Source organism: Scyliorhinus canicula, chromosome 2 (genome assembly GCF_902713615.1).
Source record: "Scyliorhinus canicula chromosome 2, sScyCan1.1, whole genome shotgun sequence".
Taxonomy (NCBI): domain Eukaryota; kingdom Metazoa; phylum Chordata; class Chondrichthyes; order Carcharhiniformes; family Scyliorhinidae; genus Scyliorhinus; species Scyliorhinus canicula.
Window position 1 is genome coordinate 831,387 of NC_052147.1, and position 11,562 is coordinate 842,948.

Consider the following 11,562-nt stretch of genomic DNA (forward strand, 5'->3'; position numbering starts at 1 on the left):
AGCAGTGCTAACCACTGTGCCACTGTGGTACCGTGCCGCCCTGCAAGAACTCTCAGGACACTCAATGGAAGAGGAGTCGAGTTATCTCCCTCTGTCTGCAGGGTAGGTGGATTGGCCACGCTAGAATTGCCCCTTAATTGGAAAAGAAATAATTGGGCACTCTAAATTTTCTTTTAAATCTCCCTCTCTGCTGCCGGTTTCCTGCTGTCTCTGTGAATCTACAGTGACGATCATTACAAACTGAAGGAGAAGAAAGAACCCAACTGAAGATCTAACCTTGAGAAAGAGACTAACTGGGAAACAGCCGTCTGAATCAAGGATCCTTCTCCTTTTATTTTATTATATGTTCTTTACCTTTTGATCAACCCTTTCCCATCTGTGTTGTTTGTGTGTGTATATGTGTTTATAGAGAGTGTGACGGGAGTTAGACAGGAGGGTGTTGGGAATCAGTATTAGGTAGCCAGTTATATTTTCTGTCTATTTAATTGTACTTACTGTTAATAATTAAAGGTTACTTTAAATTTTACAAACCTGGTGAGAGCGGTGAATTTCACTCAACCAAAGCCACAGATATTAATATAAAATCCAATTTCACTTGAGTTGCGAGTACTGGTCAAGCGGGGCTGGAATTGACCGTTGACAGGCCCAGGGTGTGGGAGCAGCGGACTGAATGGCTGTGAGATTGTCACAAGAGGATATCAGTTGAAATATTAAAGGAAAGGCCAAATTAAATTCCAAGAAAGAGCCCAGAAAGATTGTTATCCTGAGAGATACCAGTTCAACTCAGAGCTTATTGCTAGCAAAGCACTTAGAACTTTCTTTAGAAATGATGCCAGCGTTGGACTGGGGTGAGCACAGTAAGAAGTCTGACAACACCAGGTTAAAGTCCAACAGGTTTGTTTCAAACACGAGCTTTCGGAGCACGGCTCCTTCACTGCTCTTTCTTTAGAAAGGTCGCTAAACGTATTAATATAGAGCCTTGTTGGGAAATGTATGTTTTCTCACTGAAAGAAGGAAACTTAAATTGTGTTGCGATGAAAGGCCCTGTGCGGTTGGAATTGTTCTGAAATTATCTACCATACAGATTTTATATTGGGAAATTATATAATGGCAATGTTGGTTTTTTTTGTTTATTTACAGCACAAAAGACCACAAGACCGTAAGGCATGGCAGCAGAATTAGGCCACTCGGCCCATCGAGTCTGCTCCACCATTCAATCACGGTTGATATTTTTCTCATCCCCATTTTTCTGCCTTCTCCCCATAACTCCTGATTCCCTTATTAATCAAGAACCTATCTATCACTGTCTTAAAGACACTCAGTGATTTGACCTCCACAGCCTTCTGCAGCAAAGAGTTCCACAGATTCACCACCCTCTGGCTGAAGAAATTCCTCCTCATCTCAGTTGTATTCGGCCACCATGTCTGCACCGGCTCCCAACAGAACTACCGAGTTAGTCCCATTCCCCAGCCTCATCTCCGCAGTCTCTAAATTCATCAATTTCAAATAGATATCCAGCTCTCTTTTGAAACCTCCTATGGAATCCACCTCTACCACTCTCCCAGGCAGCTCATTCCAAACCCCAACAACTCTCTGAGTAATGAAATTTTTCCTCATCTCACTCCGAGTTCTCTTACTGACCATCTTCAAATTGTGACCCCTAGTCACTGACATACCAACTAGTAGAAACAGAATATCCTTTTATACTCTATGCCTCTATTTATAAATGCACCAATGCTGTAAGCCTTCTTAACAACTGTTTCAACTTGCCTGACCACCTTCAGAGAATTATGCATTTGAACTTGAATTATGCACAAGGTCCCTCTGCTCCTGGACTCCCCTCAAAGTTGTACAATTGAGCCTGTATTGTCTCCCCGTGTTTCTTCAACAAAAATGTATTACCTCACATTTTGTTGCATCTGCCAGGTGACTGCCCATTTGGCCAACTTGTCAATGTCCCTCTGATGTCGCTCAGTGTCATCCTCTCAATTCACTATTCTCCCTCGCTTAGTATCATCTGCAAATTTAGAGATTCTGCCCTCAACACCCACCTCTAAATCATTTATATAAATCAGAAAAAGCAAGGGTCCCAACACTGGGCTCTGGGGAACACAACTTTCAACTCGTCTCCAGTCTGAGAAATGCCCATCTATACCTTCCCTCGGTTTCCTATCTCTTAGCCAACTTTCTAATCCATGCTGCCACAGATCCATCAATCCCAAACATTTTTAATTTGCTGACCAACCTGCCATATAGCACTGTATCAAATGCTTTCTGAAAGTCCGAATATACAACGTCCACGGCATCACCTTCATCCACTGCCTGTGTCACTTTGCCAAAAATCAATTAAATTTGTCAAATTTAATATTGACTGTCTAATATTAACTTATTTGCTCTAAGTCTATATTTATCTCATCTCTATTATGGCCTCCTTCAGTTTTCCCAGTGTTGATGTCAAGTTGACAGGTCTGTAGTTACCTGGGTTATCCTCTGCCTCACAATGGCGTCACATTTCTCCGGTCCCCCGTGACTAATCCTATGTTCAGAGAGGCCTGGAAAATTTCTGCCAACTGTTCCACAATTTGCTCCCTTGGCTCTCAGCAATCTAGGATGCGGATCCCATCCGGGACTGGCGACTTCTCTACCTGGAGAGCTTCCAGCCTTTTCAGCACCTTTTCTTCATCTATCACTATACTGCTCAATTACTCAACACTCACATTTTTTCCACAATTTGAGACAGTATCCCACAATTCAGTGATGGTTATTCTGTGATCTAGCTAAGAAACAAACTGACGGAAGAAAAGATATTGATAGAATCATTCCGGACAGTGCAGAGAGGAAAGATGTCTGCAGAATTTTCAAACCAAAGTTTGTCAGAGAGAGACCAACAGCTCAGATTGGTGCTGAACATTGTGCAGTCATCCACAAATATCCTCATTTCTGACCTTATGATGGAAGGGAAGTTATTGATGAAGCAGCTGAAGATGGTTGGGCCTAGGACACTACCCTGAGGAACTCCTGCAGTGATGTCCTGGAGTTGAGATGATTGACCTTCAACCATCTTCCTTTGTGCGGGAATGACTCCAAGTGGACAGTTTTCCCCCTGATTCCCGTTGACTCCAGTGGAGTCAGCTCCACATATTTGTGGAGCTCCTCCTCCAGCGAATTGTTTAATTGTCCACCGCCATTCATGGCTGGATGTGGCAGGACTACAGAGCTTAGATCTGATCCGTTGGTTGTGGAATCGCTGAGCTCTGTCTATTACCTGCTGCTTATGCTGTTTGGCACGGAAGTAATCCTGTGTTGTAGCTTCACCAGGTTGACACCTCAGTTTTCAGTCTGCCTGATGGTGCTCGTGGCATGCTCTCCTGCTCTCTTCATTGAACCAGGGCTGATCCCCTGGTTGGGTGGTAATGGTAGAGTGGGGGATATGCTGGGCTGTGAGGTTGCAGATTGTGGTTGATACAATTCTGCTGCTGCTGATGGCCAACAGCGCCTCATGGATGCCCAGTCTTGAGTTGCTGATCTGTTTGAAGTCTATCCCATTGAGCACGGTGGTAGTGCCACACAACACAATGGAGGGTATCCTCAAAGTGAAGATGGAACTTTGTCTCCACAAGAACTATGCGAAGGTCACTTCTACCAATACTGTCATGGACAGATACATCTGCAGCAGGCAGGTTGGTGAGGATGAGGTCAAGTATGTCTTTCCCTCTTGTTGGTTCCCTCACCACCTGCTACAGTCCCAATCTAGCAGCTATTGTCCTTTAGCACCCGGCCAGCTCGGTCTGTGGTGGTACTACCGAGCCACACTTAGTGATGGACATTGAAGTCCCCCCAACCAGAGAATATTCTTCACCCTTGCCACCCTCAGTGCTTCCTCCAAGTGGTGTCCAACATGGAGGAGTAACTGATTCATCAGTCGATGAGGGTGGTACGTGGTAATCAGCAGGAGGTTTCCTTGTCCATGTTTAACCTGAAGCCACGAGACTTCATGGGGTCCAGAGTGGATGTTGAGGACTCCCAGGGCAACTCCCTCCTGACTGTACACCACTGTGCCAGCCCCTCTGCTGGGTCTGTCCTGCCGGTGAGACAGGACATACCCGGGAATGATGATAGTGGGGTCTGGGACACTGTCTGTAAGGTATGATTCTGAGAGTGTGACTATGTCAGGCTGTTGCTTGACCAGTCTGTGAGACAGCTCTCCCAACTTTGGCACAGGCCCCAGATGTTAGGGAGGAGGACTTTCCAGGGTCGACAGGGCTGGGTTTGCCGTTACCGTTTCCAGTGCCTGGTTCGATGCTGGGTGGGCCGTCCGGTTTCATTCCGTTTTTGTGATTTTGTAGCGGTTGAATACAACGGAGTAACTTGCTGGGACATTTCAGAGTGCATTTAACAGTCAACCACATCGCTGTGGGTCTGGAGTCACATGTAGACCAGACCGGGTAAGGACGGCAGATTTCCTTCCCTAAAGGACATTAGTGAACCAGATGGGTGTTTACGATAATCGACAATGGTTTCATGGTCATCACTGGACTTTTAATTCCAGATATTGTATTGAGTTTAAATTCTATCACCTGCTATGGTGGGATTTGAACCCGGGTCCCCAGGTCATTATCCTAGGTCGCGGGATTACTAGTTCAGCGACAATACCACAGCCTCCCCAACATTAATCCGAAAGGGTTAGTGATAGTTTTTTTAAAATATTTTTATTCAGGACATTTTCACTGCACGTACAAAGCACAACATTACATAGATCCTTATACACTTTGCAGCATCAACACCTCCTCCACCATCCCACCTAGGACCTATAATATAAAACAACCCCCTCCCCCCTGCTGACATTTACCAACTCTTAAAGTGGACCCCCTTATCTGGCCCCTGATGGCAAACCTTATCTTCTCCAGATGCAAGAATTCTGCCAGGGCACTCACCACCCTGCTGCCTTGGCAATTCTGGAGCCCACCACCCTAACAATATCCTTCTCTGGGCTATCGGGAGGCAAATGTCTCTCCCCTCATGCATGCCCGGATCCTTCAATACCCCAAATATTGCCTCCCACGGGCTTGGGCCCACCTTCATCCCCAGAATCTCTGACATTGTCGATGAAAAAGACTCTGAAAACCCCACCAGTTTTAGGTAGACCAATAGTGTGTGTGTGGTTCACTGGCCCCGCTGAACACCGCTCACATCTGTCCTCCATCTGCAGAAAAACACACTCCATACGTGTCTTTGTACTACTGTGAATTAAACTCAATCACGCACATGAGGTAAAGTTTAACCTACGTAAGCCTCACTCCAGATCCCCCCCTTCAAATGTACCACCAGCTCCTCCTCCCACATCCTCTTCATCTCCTCCATCTAGCCTCTCCCTCACCATTAACTGCCCATAAATTTCAGAGATTCTGCCCTCCCCTGTCGCATCCTCAGACACTATCTTCTCCAGCAACGACCAAACGTGGCCAGCTCCTTCCTCACGAAAATTCGTAATCTGCAAATACCGCAACCCGTTTGCCCTTGGCATCTGAAACTTCTCTCCCAGCTCTGCAAATCTACCTTTCACAAACAAGTCCCTAAACCTCACCCTTTCCTGCCCTTCCAAACCCTGTACACTGAATCTAACCCTGCTGGAATAAATCTATGATTTCTACAGATCAGCGGCCACAACAATATGCCCTCCAACTTAAAATATTGCCTAAACTGATTCCAAACACTTAACAAAGCAACCACCACCCGGCTCATTGGGTACCTAGCCGGTGAGAACGGAAAGGGAGCCATCACCAGTGCCCTCAAACTTGTCCCTGTAATGAAGCCTCCTCCATCCTCCCCAAACCAATCATTCCTCCACGGCCCATTTCCGAACCTTCTCCACATTCGCCTTCTAATAATAATTCATCAAGTTAGGCAATGTCAATAACCTCCCCGCCCCGACCACCTGTCCTCCTGCAAAAATACTCTCCAAATCAGAGGCACTTTACCTGCCCATATAAAGGCTTGATGTGGAGATGGCGGCGTTGGACCGGGGTGGGCACAGTAAGAAGTCTTACAACACCAGGTTAAAGTCCAACAGGTTTGTTTCAAACACGAGTTTTCGGAGCGCAGCTCCTTCCTCAGGTGAATGGAGAGGTATGTTCCAGAAACATATATATAGACAAAGTCAGAGATGCCGGACTGATAGTGAGCTGTCCTGGCTTGAGACAATTCACACCTCTTTAACCTGGGATTATCCCTCTCTCAGGATCTGTAGTGATTTGATTACCTGCAAATGCTCGCATTCCAAGCATTGTCCGGCATCTCTGACTTTGTCTATATATATGTTTCTGGAACATACCTCTCCATTCACCTGAGGAAGGAGCAGTGCTCCGAAAGCTCGTGTTTGAAACAAACCTGTTGGACTTTAACCTGGTGTTGTAAAACTTCTTACCATATAAAGGCTGAAATTGTCCTATTTACCCTCCCAAAAAGATTGAGGCAGAAAAATCAGGAGATTCTGAAAAAATAAATAAAAACTTGGGAGGATCATCATCTTCACGGTTTGGACCTACCCTGCCAGCGATAAAACATCCCAACTTTTTAAATCCTCCTTAACCCCCTCGACCAAATTAGCCAAATTTAACTTCTGCAACAGAGCCCAACTATGGACAAGGTCCCTCGTGGCAGGCTTGTGCAAAAGATTAGATCACATGGGGTCAGGGGTGAACTAGCTGGATGGATCCAGAACTGGCTTGGCCACAGAAGACAGGATAGCAGTGGAAGGATGTTTTTCCGAATGGAGGTCTGTAGCGAGTGGTTTTCCGCAGGGATCAGTGCTGGGACCTCTGCTCTTTTTAATATATATAAATGACTTGGAAGAAAACATCGCAGGTCTGATTAGCAAGTTTGCAGATGATACTAAGATTGCAGGAGTTGCGGATAGTGATGAAGATTGTCAGAGAGCACAGCAGGATACAGATAGGCTGCAAAATTGGGCAGAGAAATGGCAGATGGAATTTAACCCGGACAAATGCGAGGTGATGCATTTTGGTAGATCCAATTCAGGTGGGAGCTGTAAAATAAATGGCAGAACCATCAGGAGCCGAGAGACGCAGAGAGATCTGGGCGTGCAGGTCCACAGATCCTTAACAGTGACAGCACAGGTGGAAATGGTGATAAAGAAACAATATGGCATGTTTGCCTTCAGAGGATGGGGTATCGAGTATAAAAGTTTACAAATTATGTTATAATTATATAGAACGTTGGTTAGGCCACATTTGGAATACTGTGTCCAATTCTGGTCACCGCACTACCAGAAGGATGTGGAGGCTTTGGAGAGAGACAGAAAAGGTTTACCAGGATGTTGCCTGGTATGGAGGGTATTAGCTATGAGGAGAGATTGAATAAACTGGGATTGTTCTCCCTCGAGAGATGGACGCTGAGGGGCGACCTGATAGAAGTTTCTAAAATTATTAGGGGTTCAGATAGGGTGAACAGTTGGAGGCTTTTCCCAGGGCGGAAATGACAATTACAAGGGGGCACAGGTTCAAGGTGAGGGGGGGAAAGGTTCAGTGGAGATGTGCGGGGGAAGTTTTTTTACACAGAGGGTGGTGGTGGCCTGGAATGCACGGCCAAGTGAGGTGGTTGAGGCAGATACGTTAGCGACGTTTAAGACTTATCTGGATACGCACATGAACAGACGGGGTACAGAAGGATACAGGTGGTTGGTCTCGGTAGGTGACGTGATCGGCGCTGGCTTGAGGGGCCGAAGGGCCTGTCCCTGTGCTGCATTGTTCTTTGTATGCGCCACTCGTATTCCCAGATACCGGAAACCCGACCTGACCAGCTGACATGGCAACATCTCCAGACCCCTTCCACGAACCTGGGATCTTAAGGAACACATCACTTTTCCCCACATTTAACTTGTAGGGGCAAAATTTAGTCAGTAATCCTACTGATACCACAAATTGGATCCGTAAAATATAACAGCAAGTCTTCCGCATATAGGGACACTCAATGTTCCACACCCTTCCGCTCTATTCCCCTCCACTCCATCGATGCCCAAAGCACCATCGCCAATGTTTCCATCGCCAATGTTTCCATCGCCAACGTTTCCATCGCCAACGTTTCCATCGCCAACGGTTCCATCGCCAACGGTTCCATCGCCAACGGTTCCATCGCCAACGGTTCCATCGCCAACGGTTCCATCGCCAACGGTTCCATCGCCAACGGTTCCATCGCCAACGGTTCCATCGCCAACGGTTCCATCGCCAACGGTTCCATCGCCAACGGTTCCATCGCCAACGGTTCCATCGCCAACGGTTCCATCGCCAACGTTTCCATCGCCAACGGTTCCATCGTCAATGTTTCCATCGCCAATGTTTCCATCGCCAACGTTTCCATCGCCAACGGTTCCATCGTCAATGTTTCCATCGCCAATGTTTCCATCGTCAATGTTTCCATCGCCAATGTTTCCATCGTCAATGTTTCCATCGCCAATGGTTCCATCGCCAATGCAAAAAGCAATGGGGAAACTGGGCATCCCTGCCTTGCTCCCCGGTGCAGCCAAAAATACCCCAAATGTGTTGCATTGGGGCCCTTTACAACAACCTAATCCAACCAATAAAACCCCAGCCCAAACCAAACCGCCTTGAAACGATACTCCTGCTCAACCCGATCAAACGCTTTGTCCGTGACAATGGATATTATCAGCTCCGTTTCCTCACCCACCGGGGGCGTCATCGCATTTAACAACCTCCTAATATTAGACAATAACTGTCACCTCTTCACAAACCCCGTCTGGTCCTCAGCTATAACCTCTGGCATACGGTCTGCCAGAGGAGTTGCCAACACCCTGGTAGCCCGTTTAACAACGATATCATCAATAAGAACCGCACTCTGGATGCTTCATTCCCCCCCCGCCCCCACGGGCACAGACCTGTACAGCCCCACAGAAGGCCTCAAATGCCCCACTCACCTTCCCTGGATCAGAGTCCTTTATCGGCACAATCTCTCTCGTTTCTGCCTGCCGTCTCAGCTGATGGGCAAGCCATGCTCATAAAACTGCCCCTTTACCCAGTGCAACAGACCCCAGACCTTCCACGTCGACAAAGGTTCAATCTTCATCTGGAGCTTCTTCCTCTCGTTCAACAACTCCTCTTCTAGTGTGAACAAGTACTGCCGATTCACTACCAAAACGGCCTCCCCCAACCTCTGCCTTTCCAGCCTCTCTGCCTTCTCCCTGTGCGCCTTAATCAAAATTAGCTCCCCCCTAATTAGCGCCTACAACACCTCCCAAAACATGGGAAAGACTTCCTCGCTTTTATTAAACTCAATTTATGTACTTAGCTCAGTGGGCTAGACAGCTGGTTTATAATACAGAACAATGCCAGCAGCGCGGGTTCAATTTCCGTGCCAGCTTACCTGAACAGGTGCCGGAATGTGGCAACTAGGGGCTTTTCACAGTAACTTCTTACTTGTGACAATAAAAGCTTATTATTATTACAGCCATCCCAATCCTCTCACATGCTCCCTTATCTTCCATAAGTGCCACATACTGCCCCCCTTCTCCACACTGATCCACAAATATAGGGCATGGTCCGATGTTATATGGTGCCGATCGGAGGGCAAGGGGGGGGGGCTATATTCGGGACTGGGGGGCTATGTGTGCGGGCGGTCTGGGTCAGGCGAGCGGCCGATGCAGGGCACTATTTGCGCGGTCCAGGTCTGCGGGCTGAGTCCGCCATGGAGGACGGCATGGCCGCTGGAGGCCGGAAGTGCGGGGGCCGTATCTGCAGCTGGAGATGCGAGCTCCACAATAGCTGCCTGCTAGCCCCCAGCAAGGCTGTGAATCTGTGGCCTTTTGATGACAGTTTTCGTGGCTTAAAAGACCAGTTTTCACAACGGCGTGGGGACATAATCCCAAAAACGGAGAGTTCAGCCCAAGAACTTTTCAAATTTTCAAAGCCATGATAAAAGAAGTTCATTATCGCAAAGCTCTCTTTTTTCCAATTGAAAGTTTTCCTGTGTCTCCAGGGAATTTTCCAGGCAGATGGTGAGGAGTACGAGTCCTGGAATGCCTTTGAGCTTTGGTACATGTCTGGAGTGGAACAGGCTACACCTGCTCAACCCAGTGTTTCAGATTCTTCAGGGGCCGTTGCAGAGATTACCAGGACACCCGGGTGGTCGTGGTGGCAATAACACCCAACCATGGGCCTCGTGGAGGTGGGTAATAGTAAGTACAGGTGACTGGGAGTGCTGAGAGCCAGAAAAAGAGGCTCCAGGTGGTAAAGGTTTTAGCTGGCTGTGTGTGGCTGGGGCTGAGGAAAAGTCTCAGTTTGATAACTTTGTGTAGTTCGGCACCAGGACAAATCCCATGGAGCTACGAAAGTGGCGGAAGACCACGCGCTCCATGCTGCTGAGGGGGTTAGCGCTCAGAGGAAGGCTTGGAGGTACGAAAGGCTTGGTGCAGCTGGAGAGATTGGACTTCAGCCAATTCAGGGGCCGCACCATCAGTGAAGCCAGCTGTTTGCTAAAGCTGAAATGGTGCCAGTAATTAGTTGCTGGAGATCAGCTGTCAGCCCTCCAAGCCTGCGCCAATCATGATGCCTGTCTAAACTAAACCCTTCTGCACTTCAGCATTCTATGTCCCAAGTTCTGGAATTTCTTTCCCAACCCCTCTTTACATACTCTATTCCTTTGGGCGGTACAGTAGCACAGTGCTTAGCACTGTTGCTTCACAGCGCCAGGGACCCCGATTCGATTCCCTGCGTTGGTTTCCTCCGGGTGCTCCGGTTTCCTCCCACAAGTCCCGAAAGACGTGCTGTTGGGTGAATTGGACATTCTGAATTCTCCCTCTGTGTACCTGAACAGGCGCCGGAATGTGGTGACTAGGGGCTTTTCACAGTAATTCATTGCAGTGTTAATGTAAGCCTACTTGTGACAATAATAAAGATTATTATTATAGCACTCCTGAAAATTTCTATTTGCTAGTTTTGCTCATCTTCCCGGTTATCCCTCTATGGGGCTCCATGTTAAATCTTGGTTGCTAATACTCTTGTGAATCACCTTGGGATATTTTATTACATTGGAGGTTTATATAAATACAACTTGCTGCTATTATTGCTGTGGCACAGTAATCTATAAACCCTGGAGGTCCCCAGGATTGCACCGAGATTGAGTCAGTGCCATGGGTCTGTAGCTCGGACCTTGCATATTGAGGAAGACTGAATTTATCAAATCCTACTGCGTCCCTCAAAATCTCCATAAGTCTACAGTCTGACACAGCACTGACTGGCAGTGCAACGTGAACGACTTTGCAGCGAGTGGGGAGCAAGGTGGTTCAATGACCTTTCCCTTGCCCCGAAATTAATCGCATTTCCTTAAACTGCAAAGGAGGGAAGAATGAGAAGAGGAGAGGTCCTTACCTTCAGCATAGTTTGAGTAACCGGCTGCCGCCCTCTCCGAATCTCACTGGCTTCTTTTTCGATGAAACAGGCCGGCACTTTCTTGACCAGTATCGTGGGACTCTCAGCATCTGGGAACTCTACCTGTACCCCAGCAGCCTCCAGCTGCTTCCAGTACAAACTG

The 11,562-nt window shown here is 47.5% G+C and overlaps 1 protein-coding gene across 1 annotated transcript in view; it reads right to left on the bottom strand.

Moving 5' to 3' along the window:
- The window catches only part of LOC119979431 (DNA mismatch repair protein Mlh3-like), a 48,534-nt gene extending 36,978 nt beyond the window's left edge, over positions 1 to 11,556 (bottom strand). Inside the window, exon 1 of the mRNA XM_038821657.1 lies at positions 11,400 to 11,556. Coding sequence (XP_038677585.1) covers positions 11,400 to 11,408 — 9 coding nt within the window. The 5' untranslated portion in view covers positions 11,409 to 11,556. The remainder of the gene's footprint in view (positions 1 to 11,399) is intronic.
- Between the last annotated feature and the right edge of the window lie 6 nt (positions 11,557 to 11,562).